Source organism: Convolutriloba macropyga, chromosome 2, assembly GCF_964194025.1.
Source record: "Convolutriloba macropyga chromosome 2, txConMacr16.3, whole genome shotgun sequence".
Classification (NCBI taxonomy): Eukaryota; Metazoa; Xenacoelomorpha; order Acoela; family Convolutidae; genus Convolutriloba; species Convolutriloba macropyga.
Genome location: NC_134469.1, coordinates 85,567,483 through 85,587,744, shown reverse-complemented (window position 1 = coordinate 85,587,744; position 20,262 = coordinate 85,567,483). Strand labels below are relative to the sequence as shown.

The window sequence follows — 20,262 nt, the reverse complement described above, 5'->3', positions numbered from 1 at the left end:
TGAATATGAAAATTTTACCCATTTGTATTGTTGAAAAACTCTGAGAAGCGTAGACTACCTTGAGAATGCGTTGATGGGAAATTGTAGCCATAAATTTTAACCTTAAAATTCTAACCTTAAAATTGGTTCCTGTTCAATATGTAGAACAGCTCCCGAAATATGAAAACAAAAAATAGCTTGCAAACGACTTCAACAAGGTCTTTATATATAAAGTGGAAACTATTATTGCATCGACCTGTCTCAAACTTAAGTTAATTTTGAAACTATTAGAACGAGCGGGTTCTATGCAAATGAGCGAAGACCTTGAAAAGAATAGTCTTTCTAGTTGATACCAAAGCACCTACAGGAATTTTTTCTAAGAAAACAGCCCTCGTTAAGGCGATGAATGATTTGGTTCTCAATGTAGACAAGAGAAAAAGCAGTTTCTGTATTGGTCTTGATCTATCAGCTGCCTTTGACACTCTTGATCATCAGTTACTTCTTTCGATTCTTGAAACAAAGTTGAGGTTCGAAGATAGAGTGCTTAGCTTTTTAAATAGTTATCTCACTAGCCAGTCCTCAATTCAAACAAAAGATGAAACGAAGATCTAAAGAAATAAATATTTGTCTGCATTGTACGCCCTGTCAGGAACAAAAAGAAAGATGTAAATGTCTCCTTGGAAGTTAATGAAATTAGTTTTAGAGTGTTTATAGAATCGTGGATTATAAACAACTCAGGTGAAGATTTTATTCTAAAGCAGTGTTGTCCCCAGAGTTTCTTCTCTATAGTGCACCTGATGTTTATAAAAGAGGTGGAGTATGCCTCTTGTACAGATATGACCTCCATCAAGAAAATTTTGGAAGATCTGCCTCTGATTTTTGTGAACTGATGCCTCTTTATTTGTTGGGGCTACCACTTGTTTAGTAATCGCTGTTTATCGACCACCTTTATTAAATATTAAATCTTTCGTTGAGCGGTTCACTATTCTTTTTGAAGAAAAAAGGCTACAATATGACAAGATTGCTCTCCCGGGTGATTTTAACGTTTCAATAAATGTATATAGCAATGCATGGAAATTGCGGAACTTAATTTTTTAAAGATTTCGGCCTGACACAGTACGTTTGCGAGAAAACGCATAGAAGTGGTCGGAATTCTTGACCATGTTATAGCGTCAAACAATATTTCAATAATTTTTAAATCGAATAGCTTCATTACTTCTTCAGACCATTGGTTTATCTGCTTCTCGCTCAATGTGAAACAAAGCAAATATCAAAACCAGTTGATATAAATAAATTGGAAGAAGTTTGACTCTAAAGTTTTTAAGTTATTGAAGCCATGCTTAAAGTATGGTTTTGTCTCAAGTAATGATGAAGCATGGGATATGGATCTCAGGTTTGAGGTACCAAAATATTTTGGATCCGTTCTACCACTTATTTTTAAAACTTTTAATAAACATATATGCCCATTTTTTGACAAGTTTTTCAGTTTGAAACGAAAAAGAAAAGCAGGGGGGTGAATATAGAAAGTGGAAAACACCTCTACTGAAATCTGAATATGAAAATTTTACCCATTTGTATTGTTGAATAACTCTTAGAGAAGCGTAGACTACATTGAGAATGCGTTGATGGAAAATTGTTGCCATAAATTGTAACCTTAAATTTCTAACCTTAAAATTGCTTCCTGTTCAATATGTAGAACAGCTCCCGAAATATGAAAACAAAAAAATAGCTTGCAAACGAATTCAACAAGTTCTTTACATCAAAATTGGAAACTATTATTGCATCGATTCTCTTTGGGATAGGTCTTGAAATTCTGAAAGCCGAAGGTAACCCAATGAATTCTCAGAGCTGTCGATAAGTTGGTATAGAGATTTGACTTCTGCATCGTCAAAGTGGACCTCTCCACTGGACATCATTCCGACACATCTTAAGTCATTTCCAGTTGATTGTTTTCTCGACCTTCTGAAACTTCTTAATCTATCGCTGAAGGCTGGATGTTTCCCAAGTACTTTAAAATGGCTTTTGTTCAGCCCCACTTGAAGAAAGCAAATTCTGATAGCAAAGATTTTTCAATTTATCGACCTGTCTCAAACTTAAGTTAATTTTGAAACTATTAGAACCAGCGGGTTCTATGCAAATGAGCGAAGACCTTGAAAAGAATAGTCTTTCTAGTTGATACCAAAGCACCTACAGGAATTTTTTCTAAAGAAACAGCCCTCGTTAAGGCGATGAATGATTTGGTTCTCAATGTAGACAAGAGAAAAAGCAGTTTCTGTATTGGTCTTGATCTATCAGCTGCCTTTGACACTCTTGATCATCAGTTACTTCTTTCGATTCTTGAAACAAGGTTGAGGTTCGAATATAGAGTGCTTAGCTTTTTAAATAGTTATCTCACTAGCCAGTCCTCAATTCAAACAAAAGATGAAACGAAGATCTAAAGAAATAAATATTTGTCTGCATTGTACGCCCTGTCAGGAACAAAAAGAAAGATGTAAATGTCTCCTTGGAAGTTAATGAAATTAGTTTTAGTGTTTATAGAATCGTGGATTATAAACAACTCAGGTGAAGATTTTATTCTAAAGCAGTGTTGTCCCCAGAGTTTCTTCTCTATAGTGCACCTGATGTTTATAAAAGAGGTGGAGTATGCCTCTTGTACAGATATGACCTCCATCAAGAAAATTTTGGAAGATCTGCCTCTGATTTTTGTGAACTGATGCCTCTTTATTTGTTGGAGCTACCACTTGTTTAGTAATCGCTGTTTATCGACCACCTGTGTTAAATATTAAATCTTTCGTTGAGCGCTTCACTATTCTTTTTGAAGAAAAAAGTCTACAATATGACAAGATTGCTCTCCCGAGTGATTTTAACGTTTCAATAAATGTATATAGCAATGCATGGAAATTGCGGAACTTAATTTTTTAAAGATTTCGGCCTGACACAGTACGTTTGCGAGAAAACGCATAGAAGTGGTCGGAATTCTTGACCATGTTATAGCGTCAAACAATATTTCAATAATTTTTAAATCGAATAGCTTCATTACTTCTTCAGACCATTGGTTTATCTGCTTCTCGCTCAATGTGAAACAAAGCAAATATCAAAACCAGTTGATATAAATAAATTGGAAGAAGTTTGACTCTAAAGTTTTTAAGTTATTGAAGCCATGCTTAAAGTACGGTTTTGTCTCAAGTAATGATGAAGCATGGGATATGGATCTCAGGTTTGAGGTACCAAAATATTTTGGATCCGTTCTACCACTTAATTTTAAAACTTTTAATAAACATATATGCCCATTTTTTGACAAGTTTTTCAGTTTGAAACGAAAAAGAAAAGCAGGGGGGTGAATATAGAAAGTGGAAAACACCTCTACTGAAATATGAATATGAAAATTTTACCCATTTGTATTGTTGAATAACTCTTAGAGAAGCGTAGACTACATTGAGAATGCGTTGATGGAAAATTGTTGCCATAAATTGTAACCTTAAATTTCTAACCTTAAAATTGCTTCCTGTTCAATATGTAGAACAGCTCCCGAAATATGAAAACAAAAAAATAGCTTGCAAACGAATTCAACAAGTTCTTTACATCAAAATTGGAAACTATTATTGCATCGATTCTCTTTGGGATAGGTCTTGAAATTCTGAAAGCCGAAGGTAACCCAATGAATTCCTTCTCAGAGCTGTCGATAAGTTGGTATAGAGATTTGACTTCTGCATCGTCAAAGTGGATCTCTCCACTGGACATCATTCCGACACATCTTAAGTCATTTCCAGTTGATTGTTTTCTCGACCTTCTGAAACTTCTTAATCTATCGCTGAAGGCTGGATGTTTCCCAAGTCCTTTAAAATGGCTTTTGTTCAGCCCCACTTGAAGAAAGCAAATTCTGATAGCGAAGATTTTTCAATTTATCGACCTGTCTCAAACTTAAGTTAATTTTGAAACTATTAGAACCAGCGGGTTCTATGCAAATGAGCGAAGACCTTGAAAAGAATAGTCTTTCTAGTTGATACCAAAGCACCTACAGGAATTTTTTCTAAAGAAACAGCCCTCGTTAAGGCGATGAATGATTTGGTTCTCAATGTAGACAAGAGAAAAGCAGTTTCTGTATTGGTCTTGATCTATCAGCTGCCTTTGACACTCTTGATCATCAGTTACTTCTTTCGATTCTTGAAACAAGGTTGAGGTTCGAAGATAGAGTGCTTAGCTTTTTAAATAGTTCTCTCATTAGTAGATTTCAAAAAGTGTTGATTGACGGTTAATATTCAATGACGAGAACTATAAAAACGAGTTTTCCTCAGGGTTCTGTTCGAGGTCCAGTTCTTTTTCATGCTGTCTTGTTACTCTGGAAGTTCTGTTGATGTCAATGGTCATTTTATACCGATCACACTTATCTATTTTGTTTACCACGCTGTGATAAATCAGGGGTTTTGATTTGATATTTACGACTCTGTGAAAGTGGTTCAGTTTTGCTGAGCTCCGATTGACCGAATAAAACTGAGTGCATATATATTAGTAGAAAAGTTCAAATTACGATTTCGAACTTCCAGTAGACGCCAATTTTTCTAATATGGTTACTTTGCTGGGCTGCAACATAGATTCCAGACTTTCATATATACAACAATTTAGTTCTGTGTGTTGCAGATGTTTTTCCTGCGAAAAATTTATTCGTTTATTCCATCAGAGATACAGTCGGGAGAAAGTCGCTGATCGACTTAGTTCGGGTAATGATTCTCACGCGACTAGATTACTGCAACTTGCTGTACTATGGACTACCTGTGGATAAAATAAACAAGTTACAACGCATAGTGAACTCAGCTGTCTCATTTTTAGACTATCAACTGGTTCACCAACAGCAAATTATATCGAACAGCTTTGTTGGCTATCCCTCTGATTTTTGGAAATCAGTTCTTCGTTCTTTGGAATGTTTTTCAGGACTTGCTATACTATGTGTTTGATGAACTGTCTTACGCAATTTTTCAATGACTTTGCGCTTTCGAGACGGGATAAAAGGTTTTAACAGCGACGGTTGATCTTGAAGGTTCGTTTTACTTCTCCTTTATTCTTAAATATACTAAAGACAATGGGATGGCATGATTTGAATGTTATAAGACAAATTTTGGAGCACAAAGTTTTGCGGTTTTGTTTTCTTTTTTGAGTTTTTCGACAAATTTGTTTACTTATGACGTCGGTAATACCTCTTAAAGACTTTCTAGGTTTAAAATTATTTTTTTTTTATTTCTTTCGGACTCTGTTTATTTATGGCAACTAGAACGATGACAGCAAGGATATTGCTGATTTCTTAAGGGTTTTGAAAAATTTGTTTTTCGTTGTTCTTAATCTTCAGTGTTGATTAAATCTTGCAGAATGATTATTTACAACTTTTAAGCTGAATCGGCGATGTCAATTAGAAGAGTTATGATTTGGTCTTAATTTTCTGGGGATTGCGATACGAAAATTGGTTCAAAGAAATCGATCCACCAGCTCTATATGTGCTTTGTGATTTGGTCTTCAACATGAACTGTGATTAAGTAATGGCAAACATTTTCTGCTTGACCTCATAAAGTCAAATGCTTGAAAAGAATCACAATTTTTTACTCAAAAATGGAAGCACATTTTTTTCTTACAAAATTACCAAATTTCCCAAATTTTGCGTAATTTGTCAAATACTCGGCCATATTGTGTGGCTATTAATGTAGAAAACATTTTTAAAATTGTCAAAGATACAACTGACATATTGAAAAAATTATGCACTTGTTTGTTTATTTTTTTTTCCTCGAAAATACATGGCAAATGAAAGAAAGTCAATTTTATGAAACCATTCATGGATCTAAAAAGAGGTTTTTTTCATAGAATACAAATCTAAACAACGTAGACTTTTTCTAAATTTCTTTTGTTCAATTCTTCATTTTTTATATAAAATACATGACTTCGAGTAAAATTTTAGCTAAGAATAATGAAAAATTTGTTGAGTTTGTAAACAATACTGTAGATTGATATTTTTTGACTACTTTGATTGAAATCCTGGTTTTTTAACCGTTTTTTTTTTGGAGAGGTGTTCTGTATAATGGCATTGAGTATAATGGCATTTCCAATTAACGAATTTTTCAAACGAAGTTTGGTCTGAAGTCAGAATTAGACAAATTTAATGCTGCACAAATGGTTTGGTGATAGCTTAAAGGCTATGCTGTTGAAGCAAAAAACATGCCTAGATGTTAGGTGAAATATTTGCGAACTAGTGGGATTTTTGACTGTTTTAATTGGATGTGTATGTCGTGATGCTGAGGTGGAAAGTGTTTAGGAGTGTGGTGGTGATTCTTCATAGCAAAACTAACAGACAGACTCACGTGGTGAATGCGTGTAGGAAGACATTGTCAGCTGTAGACTTTCTCAACGATGGCTCCCACATTGCAACAGGAGAGGTGAGCATGTCTGAATCTATATTAGGAAAATCTGGCAAAGCAGAGATCTGGCATTTTAAAACTTTCACGAGCATAAATTACCCCATTTTTGTAGATTAGACTATGAATTTATGACAATTTATGTCTCCGCTGTTGCTATATAAACAATGGCATAAACTCGCAGTTTAATCACGAAAAAGTGTCATGTCTCTGTAAGATGGTTTTCAGTGTTAGTGGAAAGTTAAAATTTATTTCAGTAGTAAGTTATGTGAATATTGTTATCACAGCGAGAGATTGTTGAAACAAACTATTAATTGCTCTGCTCTTTCTACCTATAAAACTATTATTATTATATTATTACACTACCATTGATGATGTTACCTCTTGACATTGTTTTTTTTTGGATAAATAAAGTTGCTTTTTTTGATTTCTGCACAAATTTGCAAGTGGATTAATTCGCGAGAGGAGTTGATTAACGGGCAAGGAGGCGAGAATGACGAGATCCTCTGAGACTAGGTTGGGGGATTCGATCTACTCAAAAAAACTTCATTTTCAACCTTATTCAAATAAAGCTTCTTTTAACATGTGTCTCATGTATTGTTTCTGTGGATTTTGTTTAGAATTACGAATCATTGTTTATTATTTACAACAAATACAATTTTGCAGCAAAAGCGTATCAAATGATTATGGATGTGGATAACAGGAGGTGAGTCTGTTTCAGGCTGGCCATCAACCGGCAGTACGGGTGTGGAATATTGAGGCGTCGGTTGTGAGTGAAAATGGGGGCTATGGAGTGCAAGTTGCAGAGTTGCTCGGACACCATTTTGGAATCCCTATTGTGGCGTTTGCACCCCACACCTCCCTCCTAGTCTCAGTGGGCAGTCAGCATGACCAGGAAATCAACGTGTGGAATTGGCGGGTAAGATCGAGATAGCGGTAATTTTTAAGAATTATATCGACAATGTAATAACGCGCCTCATTTAATGTATGGTTTTAATTTCATCTAGGGTTATAATTTCATTGTAAATAAGATGAACCGACTAAAGAGTCAAAGCTTTGTACGGAAGGATTTCTATCGATGCGAAGCTGTAAGCTGACTGGAGGTTATTGCGTCGCTCTTGTTTTTTAAATGATTTGAATCGCATTGAAGTGCTGTCATTTTAGAGTATTGGTGAAGCGTGTTTTATATAGATAGATTTTTTGGGGAGAATTTGATACACGAAATGCCAGACGTATTGGTCAAAGTATTTAGGCCAAACTGCTGAATAAAATTAAGCTGCATAGCGAAGAGAGCGGGATATATTGTCACTTTCAGATAAATTTAGTGATGTTTCTTAGTTTTGGGCCTCACTTTTTACCTAATCAATTTTTCGTCCGACGCTTTTCGATTCATGTCCTCAAAAACGAGATAAAAAAGAAACGCCCGGAGGGAAAAAGTTGCTGAACATTCAGCTACTCTTAGAGCATTGATAGTCTACAGGCTTACAATTCTAAGTGTAGAGTTCACCGTAGTAGCTGAGAAGACAAATTAATGTATTGTGAAGTGAACTTTTTGGCGATTAGACCCCATCGTGCGGCATTCTAGCCCCAAATCTACCTACTACCGAAGCCAACTACTCGCTAGTCTAGAGCAGTTCGTCCGACGTTAGTTGGCTATGTTTTTCACTTTTTTCTTAAGTTCAAATTATTTGCGGGCCAAATTAGTTCTATAGTTTTTAAGGTTATAGGTAGGACAGATTTACATTTTCGTGTTAGTAAAAATGTTTTTTACTGTTAAATGAAGATCCTAGTAACCCAAGTTCATTGCCCTGCTATGTTTTGCTTATTGCTCTCAAACGAAGTTAATAGAAATTATATTATTTCGTACTGCCGACTTTTGTCCAATGGACAATTGACCATTGGACGTTTTTGTCCTCAAAACGGGATGAATGGATGAAGCCTGGAGGTCATTAAGTTGTTCAGGAGTTCCCTTAGAGTCTTACGCCTTACTAGTCTCTAAGTAGCGATTCACCAAAAATGTTGCGGAGTGAGACGCAATTTCATGGTGAGAAGGGTGGTTCTTAGAGTTTCCAGCACCTCCCCTTCACACACACTCCGCTCACCCCAGCACAATTCAAATGATCTCTAGCTAGCTTCTCTGAGCTATGCAGCTGGCAACTCGCCAATCGCTTAGGAGTGATGTCATCGATGTTCACCGCTTAAAAGTTTTATTTTGTTGTCTGACGCTTCTACTACCCTATTTTCATTGAGACCTCATATATATCTGCTTATAGCAGCCAATCTATAAAGCAAACACCAAAAATACTTAGAAGAAAAAACAAGCTGTTGAAATTCTTTTTGCTTTTTCAATGCCAATGGGGAATAGAGATGAATCCTGGCTATTGTAATAGCAACCTTACGTTGCAAATTGTACTTTTGAGCTTTTGGGCCCTTTTGTGGAAAACAGGGCCAATGCTTCGTCACGTTTTCGCTCGTGGGTTAAACGGTTAGTCGTGTTTTTAATCCTCGGTTATTCTTGCGAGAGACTTGTCTGCAATTAACCAGCAATTATTGTTTTTTTTCGTTGTAATTAACGTCGATAACTACCCTCGAAGTTTATTCTGTAGCCTTGTTCAACATTGGCGTTGACAACAATGGCGGTGAGTGTGGACGATAGTGACAAAATCCTGTCATTGTTGTCCACGCTTGTTCAAAATAGGCATCGTGGACAAATGTTACAGATATTTCCCCTTTTGAAACAAATTTGAACTATTTGTTGCCACTAGTCCAAACATGATTTCAACTCTAATGTTTAAACCTGATTTTGGATAACACGATAAAAAGTAATTTGTACCTTATTGAATGCTCAAAAATTGCTCAGTGAAGAAACTTGCAGCTTGCGTTAGTTTGTTCCAAGAGGCTACCAAAAACAATAAAATTCTTGCAAACATGGGGACGGAAACATCTTTTTGCGTTCAATGTTTTTAAAGGCTCGCGAACAAAGTTTGTTGCAATTATGTGCGAACCTTTTAATGCCGATTTTGTTTTGAGAGTTTTCCCGTCAAACTGATTTGATTTTTCGGTTCTCCCAATTAGTATAATGTTTAAGGCTGCATAATTCTTTTAAAGCTTTACTAGTGTCTCTAGACAATCTCGCATTCCACCACTTGCGTAACTGAGCTAATTTTATGGCAAAAAATGAACAGAATGTGGAGCTATTTTTGATGATTGATGCCATACATTGTTAACATTTTCAGTCTAGATGGTTTTAAATGAATTCCGCTAATCAGTCGTGTTGATTGACCTTTAGGATTTTGCTATTAGAATCTCAAATGATATGCAACAATAATCCTCCTGAAATGATTGAAGACATTTCCTGACATCAAAATTCAGTGTCAGCTATTTATACTTTGAGGATGTTTGGTTAGCTTACAATTGACAGTTCGAACAGGTCAAACATAAGACGACCTTTTGAACAAGAGAATTGCTTAGATGACCGCATTGGTTTTGGTTTGTACAATATGGCGGTGGCTTTCAACATGCTTTTGTATTTGGTTAACTGTCTTAAAATGGCCAAGATGAAATTAAATCTAATGTTACCATTCTTCATTCGTCGCCGTTCTATTTATGAGGCCGTTCGATTTTATGAGAAAATAGATGTTGATATTAAAAGCACATGTATATGTCTGTCTGCTTGCCTGTGGGCATGAATGAACTTTATTGCATGTGCTTAGACTGTGGAAATTATCGGCAAAATAGACTTTAAATAGATGTTAGAGTTTTGGCGGTGGGTGTTTTGTGACTCTTAACATTTTGAGACCCCTCCACACCATCCTCTCGGTAAAATGACCCTCAAAAAATGATTTACTTATTTCTTCATAATGGTGTATGTGTATTAAAATTGTAATGCATAGTCCCTCCTCTTATTACGCTCTCGTTTTAAAAATAATTATCAGTTCAAAACCAAGTATTAGTAGTTTGTTCAGCAGGTTAAAATGAAAAAATTTTGTTCAAGGGGGGTGGTTGGGAGGAAATAGTTCCAAAAAGTGACTGCATGTATTGAGGGCTATGCCAGAGGATGTCTGCACGGTTGGTTAGCTCTGTTTTTAAATCCAAGGATGCTTTTATTTTTCCATAGGGACACTATTGAAGTTTCCAATTCATTTCTCCCAGGCGCTTCTTTTGTCCTCATTGTGAAAGTGGTAAAGCTGGTGCTCTGTTTTCCTTGTACATATAGATACATGCGTGCATTGAATGAATTTGACCGAATTTTGAAGCTGTCCTTATGAATTATGAAGATGAGCTAGTTTTCTGTGAACAGTGATTTGTAATTAGTTCACCGCAAAGATGAAAAAACGGAAATATGGTGTACAACATAAACACTTATCTATACAATGGGATTTAAACTTGAAAAAAGTTTCATTTATGAATGCAAATTGAGAAAACCATCATTTACTGGTTAACGTTTATAATGGACAAAAGGAAACACATCAGATCTTGTAAAGTTCCTCCTGAGTAAATCATTTCGTTTTAGAAACGAAACAAATTTTATTTCAAAAAAGTTGAAGATGTTCTGGTGTGAATATTTTATCCACTCTTTGAAAATTCATTGATGAAGTTTTCACCAACATACTGAAGCTCATCTTGTTTAACATGTGTTTTAACGTTTGAAAAATTTTGCCAGAATTTTTCAGATACAATTTTAGTAGAATTCAATCGTGCTCTGGCTGTCAACAATTTCTCAAAAGGGCAATTTGTAGGTTCAAAAATAAGTTTTGCGTGATCTAAAATTCCCTCTCAATCACAATTTGAAGCAGCTGAACTCAATTGGCGGCAATTTAATACTCAAAGCCGAATGGAATGTGCGCCGAAACTGGTGTTATTATTCAGTTTAAATCTTAATAGTTGTATATATTCCCCTCTGTGGTTATTTGAAGCCCACTATTGAACTCCTTAGTCCCATTAGGCTCCCCACACCCCCCCCCCCCCCCGACTGGAGCAGGCTGCAATTGATTAGAGCTCCCATTAGTCATTCAAGAGCAATTCTTCCGACGTTTAGTCGGTTATGTTTTTTATTTTGAAAGGTGCAGTCTGTCTTGTCTATTCTTTAATCGGCATCACTTCGAAAAAGATATTTCCGCAAATTTTTGTAATCGCGTGTTTCTTCTGTATGGAGATTTTTTGGACCGTTTTCGGCTTCTCCATTGACTTTTAAGTCCTTCAGTTCTTGGGTTTTGTGTGGTATAAGCTGCTTTTTTTTCGTAATTTTAAGCAACTGAACTCAATTGACGGCTTTTAACTACTGAAAGTCAAATTAATCGTTCATTATTGTTATAAATAAATGGCGTGCCGTGTTTAACGGTTTGTAAATATTTTAAATTTTTTTTATGAAAACAACTCTCGAGAAGCTTTTGTGCCAAAAAGACAATGTTTTTGATTTGAAACGGTTTGTTGACAGTGTGCTATCATCACTTTTGGAATCAAATGTTGTATGATGTTTGTTTGTGTTTCAGAATGGACTGAAAGTGGCTTCTAACAAGGTGTCAGCCAAAGTACAGACCGTCTCCTTCTCTGAGGATGGAAAATGGTTCGTCACCTGTGGCGTCAGACATGTTCGCTTCTGGTACATCGAGAAGTCATCAAAGGTTAGCCTAGAATCTCACTCAACTGGCCTCTGCTATTCATTATTGATAATAGTTTTAATCAACACTGAAAAAGTTAGAACTTAAGCAAAATATTTGTTTCTTTCTTGTTTTGAAGCGAAGTTCGCTATATAGCCTCGAAAATAGTCCCCTTCTCTCAAAAAAACGTTGGGTGTCAGAGTGAGTATTAGAAACCAGACGCAGCTTTAACACGGTTCACACTTGAATTGTGCATATAGTAATGTTTTGGTGCCATTTAGTACGGGTTCCTTCAATCACGAATGCGAGTAAGTAAGATTAATTGCGTGATGGGATGGGTATTTTATAAAGTGATTCGGGTGTTGGGTAGCGATTGTGACAATCTTTCCAAACCTTAGCCTATTTCGGATTTTGGGATTTTGGATAAACCAGCATAGTGTTTTTTCTGGGAAAATTGGAAAAAAATCTACAGATAAAAAATCTACTGATAAGGGCGTGTGAATATTAATCCAAAATAAGTCGCTTTCACCTAATTAGCATTTGTTTTGTAAGGGAAACCTTCTACATAATTAGACGAGAGATGTATTACATAATTAGACACTAAGATAACGAACCCATATCCCCCAGATAATCCTTGTTGATCAAGGATTTTGCGTCAAACTCTGGCAAGTTGCGACTACTTTTGAGTTAGCTTGATTTTTGCAGAGCGGATAACTTGATTTTTAATGCATGTTTCCTTTTGTTGACGAGTGCTTATAACAGCACGTTGAAACTCAATTAGATATACCTCACGAAGTTTAGGTATCGATACAATTTTTTTCGGAACATTGAATTTTTCGGTGTTCCACACGGTTCCATATTGGACCCCCTTTTTTATTCTTTTTTATTAGTGACCTTCCAACAGCTCTTTTGGTTTCACAAACGACTTTAAAATTCTGGCCACAAATCAAACTATGATGGATGAGAACGTTCGAACTATTAAAAACTGGTGCTGCGAGAACAACATGATTGAATGCCGAATATTGTACAGTAGTTAACTTTAAGAAACCTCTAAGCACCAGCATAAACAAAATGAGCTAGAAAATGTAAAATCTTGAGATGATCTCACTGTTTTTAAGTCAAAAACTGTGCTCGAGTTACAACACTGACACAATATGAAAAAAGGGCTCTTTTCTAAGAATAAACGTCTCGAAGTTTTCCCCGATTACAACAAACTGAATGCCAACAAGTGATATGTTCCTATTGTATGATGGCAACCAAACAATATCGGCGACGAAAACAAATCTCCGATGGTACAAAGAATTGCACCACGAGGTGTACCTTAAGTGCTACCATAACATACAAAAGCAGACTACAGAAACTTCATCTATTACCACTATCTTTATATCTAGAAATTCACGATCTACTCTTGTTTCTGTAAATGCTCAATAACAACTTTGAGATATCTATCCACAAGTTTGTAAAAACAGTAGAAAGTCACACGAGACAGGGAAAACGTCGAGAATGATTTTTTGATAAGGACAAAATTCTGCAACATAATTTGCTCTTGAACTAAGTCCATAGCAATTATTTTAAACGTGTGCGTCTTTTTTTATGCAAAATTTTTGCTTGACAATTTTGACTTCTCGAGTGACTTTTACGCCCTTGACTTTTTGCGTTTTGCGTGATCTAAAATTCTCTCTCAATCACAATTTCAAGCAGCTGAACTCAATTGGCGGCAATTTAATAACAAAAGTCAAATAAAAAGTGCGCCAAAACTGGTGCCATTTTTCACTTTAAATCCTAATAGTGTATCTTGTATATCTTAACCTCTGATGTTGTTATTTGAAGCCCACTATTGAACTTCTTAGTCCCATTTAGGCTCCCCCCCCCCCCCCCCCCGACTGAAGCAGGTTGCAATTGATTAGAGGTCCCACTAGTCGATCGAGAGCAATTCTTCCGACGTTTAGTCGGTTATGTTCAGTCGTGCCGTCAACAGATTTCTCCGAGTTCACAAAAAATACCTTACTACTATTTAGTGCAAATATCTCAGAAATGCTCAAAATGACACACATTCATAGAGACTCGTGCGTCAACTGTAATAATAATGGAAAACTCCATGATAAACCCGTCAATAAACTTTGGATGCAAAACCATGGGCTACAATCCCTAGCGCCTGTATTACTTATCCCGTCTGTCTGGCTGCTCTAACTTTATAAACAATATAAATACTGGGTGTACCGTTAAGATGATAGCAATTTTTTCAGTCGTTTTCGTTTGCTCTAAATTAATTGACAACCCCAGAGCTTTTTTTGATTTTGAGCCTTCGAAATGGGATGAAGCCTGAGGCCGATTTCCAATTTCTTCATTGTGTTGATTTTTTTGTGTGGTTTTTGTGGCAAAATGCAATTTATTCTTTCATTTCAATTTTTCAGAAAAATTTTGTGCAAAATATTTTCCAAAAGTTTTCAAGGCTTTTTAAGAGTAGGCAAGTTTTTTCTTAATGAGCTCTTCCGTTTTTCACAATTTCTGACGGTTAGTTTTTGATTCCTAAAAATATTTACACCAAAAAGTTATTCATGATAGCATACTTTCAACACCAAAAGCTGCTACTTCCATTCCTAAAGGCATTGTTTTTATTTTACCTGGAGTGGCCTAAGAAGCTTTCTATTGTATTGTTTTGCAGCTTTTTAAAGTTTCTAATTGGCAGGATTTTGTTTTTAATTGAACTCAAGCTAAGTTCGTAGCAAATATATTAGTCCTTTCGGTCTTTTTTATGCGATTTTTCGCTTGACCAATTTTTCGTCTGATGTTTTTGACTTTTAGTTCTGAAGAATGGGATAAACAGGTAGCACCCAGTGGGCATTAAGTGCTCTTAGAGCCTTTCGGCTCTTTTTCAGCTCAAACTGTTTTGGAGACTTATACTTATGTTGTGAAGGGCGGTTCTTAGAGGTTGAAGACCGGTCCACTGTCTACCTCAACCCCCACTATTGCCCTCCGCGCGCTGTTAATCTCACCTCACTGTTGCCCCACCCCACCCCTAATTGGCGGCAATTTAATACCAAAAGTCAAATGAAAAGTGCGCCAAAACTGGTGCCATTTTTCACTTTAAATCCTAATAGTGTATCTTGTATATCTTAACCTCTGATGTTGTTATTTGAAGCCCACTATTGAACTTCTTAGTCCCATTTAGGCTCCCCCCCCGACTGAAGCAGGTTGCAATTGATTAGAGGTCCCACTAGTCGACCGAGAGCAATTCTTCGGACGTTTAGTCGGTTATGTTCAGTCGTGCCGTCAACAGATTTCTCCGAGTTCACAAAAAATACCTTACTACTATTTAGTGCAAATATCTCAGAAATGCTCAAAATGACACACATTCATAGAGACTCGTGCGTCAACGGTAATAATAATGGAAAACTCCATGATAAACCCGTCAATAAACTTTGGATGCAAAACCATGGGCTACAATCCCTAGCGCCTGTATTACTTATCCCGTCTGTCTGGCTGCTCTAACTTTATGAACAATATAAATACTGGGTGTACCGTTAAGGTGATAGCAATTTTTTCAGTCGTTTTCGTTTGCTCTATAAAATTAATTGACAACCCCAGAGATTTTTTTGATTTTGAGCCTTCGAAATGGGATGAAGCCTGAGGCCGATTTCCAATTTCTTCATTGTGTTGATTTTTTTTGTGTGGTTTTTGTGGCAAAATGCAATTTATTCTTTCATTTCAATTTTTCAGAAAAATTTTGTGCAAAATATTTTCCAAAAGTTTTCAAGGCTTTTTGAGAGTAGGCAAGTTTTTTCTTAATGAGCTCTTCCGTTTTTCACAATTTCTGACGGTTAGTTTTTGATTCCTAAAAATATTTACACCAAAAAGTTATTCATGATAGCATACTTTCAACACCAAAAGCTGCTACTTCCATTCCTAAAGGCATTGTTTTTATTTTACCTGGAGTGGCTTAAGAAGCTTTCTATTGTATTGTTTTGCAGCTTTTTAAAGTTTCTAATTGGCAGGATTTTGTTTTTAATTGAACTCAAGCTAAGTTTGTAGCAATTATATTAGTCCTTTCGGTCTTTTTTATGCGATTTTTCGCTTGACCAATTTTTCGTCTGATGTTTTTGACTTTTAGTTCTGAAGAACGGGATAAACAGGTAGCGCCCAGTGGGCATTAAGTGCTCTTAGAGCCTTTCGGCTCTTTTTCAGCTCAAACTGTTTTGGAGACTTATACTTATGTTGTGAAGGGCGGTTCTTAGAGGTTGAAGACCGGTCCACTGTCTACCTCAACCCCCAGTATTGCCCTCCGCGCGCTGTTAATCTCACCTCACTGTTGCCCCACCCCACCCCTAACCAGCCCTGTGTCTAGCTACTTGCGAACAACTGATCGCTAAAAACACGCAAATTTATACTATTTTGCACAATTTTTTCAAGCTTTTTGAATGTTTTTGACATTTTTTGATTTTTATCAGCCCTAGTTATCATGGAACTTCCCCTAGGTTTTAATAATAGGCTACTGCATAGTTTCTAGTTGTAATGGAATGGTTCCAACATTTTAACATCACGAATTTTTTCATTTTTTGACAAAACGTGCGATTTTCTTTTTTTACTTTTATTTTTCCTTGTTTAGGTCTTTCCAGACCCAGGAGCTAGAAATTTTCCTAAGAGGTGTTATAATTTGTTAATAATTTGTTACGGAAAAATTTTTATTGGCAATTGAACAGTTTTTCAATTTTTTAATGTCACAAATTTTGGCAATTTTTTGATAAAACTTGCTGTTTTCAAGTTTTTAAAAAAAAATTATTGTCAATTTTTAGGTAGCCTCAAAGGCCACGGAACTTCCTCAAAGGTTTGATTTGATAATAATTTGCTGCATAGTTTATTGATGTATTGGAATGTTCTTCAAGATTTTAATATCACGAATTTAAGCAATTTTTTGAAATACTTGCAATTTTTGCATTTTTTTAAAATTTTGTCGGGCACCAGGGGCTCTGGGACCTCCTACAAGGTTTTATAATAAGCTATTGTTTATTTTCTAATGGAGACTTAATGGAGTGCTGATCAATATTTTTTATGACTCCAGTTTTAGTAATTTTTGTAAAATTTTTTCCATATTCCAAGAGTTTGGATCTTTATGAGCCAGTGAAACTATTTCAGGGTTGAAACAGGGTTACTAGATAGTCTCTTTAGACAATGAAATGGTTCTTAAGATATTATTATCTTCAATTTTACAAAGAGTTTGTTAAAATTTGCAAGTGTTTCTAAAATTTTTCAATATTTTTTGTCCTTTTTTGAGTTAAACGACCATTACTAGCCAAGGAAACTTGGAGAAGTCTTGTAGATGGGTTACTTGACAGAACTTTCGAGACAGACAATAATTCTGACTTTTTTACTGCGAAGCTGAAAACTTTTTTTTGCCTTTAGTTTTTTACTACTATTTAGTGCAAATATCTCAGAAATGCTCAAAATGACACACATTCATAGAGACTCGTGCGTCAAATGTAATAATAATGGAAGACTCCATGATTAACTCGTCAATAAACTTTGGATGCAAAACCATGGGCTACAATCCCTAGCGCCTGTATTACTTATCTCGTCTGTCTGGCTGATCTAACTTTATGAACAATATGAATACTGGGTGTACCGTTAAGGTGATAGCAATTTTTTCAGTCATTTTCGTTTGCTCTATAAAACTATTGACAACCCCAGAGATTTTTTGATTTTGAGCCTTCGAAATGGGATGACGCCTGAGGTCGATTTCCACTTTCTTCATTCTGTTGATTTTTTTGTGTGGTTTTTGTTTTTCAGCAATGTTAGCACCAAAGTTTCGAGTAAAAAGGTGAAGACATTCGCCATTTTTCTGCTTTAGCGGCCGTACTCTTCATCTCTCGAGACTTTGATGGTTATTTTATAAGAAATTTTGTTTGCTTTTTTTCCTTATTATTTTGTTGTTTGCTATTGATTTTTGATTTTAAGGATAAGATCATTTAGAAACTTTGTCAAAATGCAATTTATTCTTTCATTTCAATTTTTCAGAAAAATTGTGTCCAAAATATTTTCCAAAAGTTTTCAAGGCTATTTGAGAGTAGGCAAGTTCTTTCTTAATGAGGTCTTCCGTTTTTCACAATTTCTGACGGTTAGTTTTTGATGCCTTAAAATAATTACACCAAAAAGTTATTCATGATAGCATACTTTCAACACCAAAAGCTGCTACTTCCATTCTTAAAGGCATTGTTTTCATTTAACCTGGAGTGGCTTAAGAAGCTTTCTACTGTATTGTTTTGCAGCTCTTTAAAGTTTCTAATTGGCAGGATTTTGTTTTTAATTGAACTCAAGCTAAGTTTGTAGCAATTATATTAGTCCTTTCGGTCTTTTTTATGCGATTTTTCGCTTGACCAATTTTTCGTCTGACGCTTTTGACTTTTAGTCCTGAAAAACGGGATAAACAGGTAGCGCCCAGTGGGCATTAAGTGCTCTTAGAGCCTTTCGGCTCTTTTTCAGCTCAAACTGTTTTAGAGACTTATACTTATGTTGTGAAGGGCGGTTCTTAGAGGTTGAAGACCGGTCCACTGTCTACCTCAACCCCCAGTATTGCCCTCCGCGCGCTGTTAATCTCACCTCACTGTTGCCCCACCCCACCCCTAATCAGCCCTGTGTCTAGCTACCTACTTAACTGATCGCTAAAAACACGCAAATTTATACTATTTTGCACAATTTTTTCAAGCTTTGATTTTTATCAGCCCTAGTTATCATGGAACCTCCCCTAGGTTTTAATAATAGGCTACTGCATAGTTTCTAGTTGTAATGGAATGGTTTCAACATTTTTACATCACGAATTTTTTCTTTTTTTGACAAAACGTGCGATTTTCTTTTTTTACTTTTATTTTTCCTTGTTTAGGTCTTTCCAGACCCAGGGGCTAGAAATTTTCCTAAGAGGTGTTTTAATTTGCTAATTATTTTTATTACGGAAAATTTTTTATTGGCCATTGAACAGTTTTTCAATTTTTTAATGTCACAAATTTTGGCAATTTTTTGATAAAACTTGCTTTTCAAGTTTTTAAAAAAATTTATTGTCATTTTTTAGGTAGCCACAAGAGCCACGGAACTTCCTCAAGGGTTTGGTTTGATAATAATTTGCTGCATAGTTTATAGATGTAATGGAATGTTCTTCAAGATTTTAATATCAAGAATTTAAGCAATTTTTTGAAATACTTGCAATTTTTGCGTTTTTTCAAAATTTTGTCGGGCACCAGGGGCTCTGGGACCTCCTACAAGGTTTTATAATAAGCTATTGTTTGTTCCCTAATGGAGACTTAATGGAGTATGGATCAATATTTTTATGACTCCAGTTTTAGTAATTTTTGTAAAAATTTTTCCATGTTCCAAGTGTATGGATCTTTGAGCCAGTGAAACTATTTCAAAGTTGAAACAGGGTTACTAGATAGTCTCTTTAGACAATGAAATGGTTCTTAAGATATTATTATCTTCAATTTTACCAAGAGTTTGTTAAAATTTGCAATTGTTTCTAAAATTTTTCAATATTTTTTGTCCTTTATTGAGTTAACCGACCATTACTAGCCAAGGAAACTTGGAGAAGTCTTGTAGATGGGTTACTTGACAGAACCTTCGAGACTGAAAATAATTCTGACCTTTTTTACTGCGAAGCTGGAAACTTTTTTGCCTTTGGTTTTTTTTCGTTATGATTTCTTTACTAACAAGGATATAAAACTAGAAGTTGCACAGTCGAATCCCGTCTTGTAAAACATTCCTATCTCCCTTCTCTCTCTCTCTCTTCCGATTAGGGTTGCGTACCTTTTGTTTCTGATTAACGTTTTATCTCTCTCTATCTCTCTTTTTGTTGATGCCGCACTTCAGCTGCCGTTATGTGGCGTAATCATCTGATCCTCATTAACATTGAGTTATAGAAATATTTTTATCATAAAGAGGCACTTCTTGAGGAAATCATTGTTATTTGCTCTCAAAAGCAATTTTTAGCAAATATTTTAATCCTGTTTGTATCTTTTTTGCAATTTTTTGCTTCGCCCATTTTTCGTCTGACCAATCTGATTTTCTTTTTCAGAAACGGGAATAAGAGGTAGCGCCCAGATTGCATTAAGTTCTCTTAGAGCCGTTCAGCCAATTATTCTTCAAGCATGCGATTAACAGAAATTGTTTTAGAGACTTATGCTTATGGTGTAAAGGGTGGTTCTTAGAAATTGATCTCACCCCCCACTCACCTACTGCCCCACATCAGTCCCCCTATCCACTTTTGCACCCCCGCTGTGCTCACCTTGCGCCCCTTTAATTAAGCT

General features: G+C 35.7%; 2 protein-coding genes across 11 annotated transcripts in view; both read left to right on the top strand.

The window, feature by feature from the left end:
* The window catches only part of LOC142334806 (flap endonuclease 1-like), a 247,310-nt gene that overhangs the window by 1,992 nt on the left and 225,056 nt on the right, over window positions 1-20,262 (top strand). The gene's annotated exons all lie outside the window — the stretch shown is intronic.
* LOC142334804 (uncharacterized) overlaps window positions 1-20,262 on the top strand; it is a 134,672-nt gene that overhangs the window by 13,992 nt on the left and 100,418 nt on the right. For 9 of the 10 annotated variants that reach the window (XM_075383124.1, XM_075383123.1, XM_075383122.1 and 6 more), the window contains exons 4-6: window positions 6,275-6,395; window positions 7,096-7,293; window positions 11,867-11,998. In XM_075383124.1, coding sequence (XP_075239239.1) covers window positions 6,275-6,395; window positions 7,096-7,293; window positions 11,867-11,998 — 451 coding nt within the window. Of the gene's footprint in view, window positions 1-6,274; window positions 6,396-7,095; window positions 7,294-11,866; window positions 11,999-12,261; window positions 12,283-20,262 lie in introns of those variants that run through there. The other variant, XM_075383125.1, reaches the window with a different exon arrangement.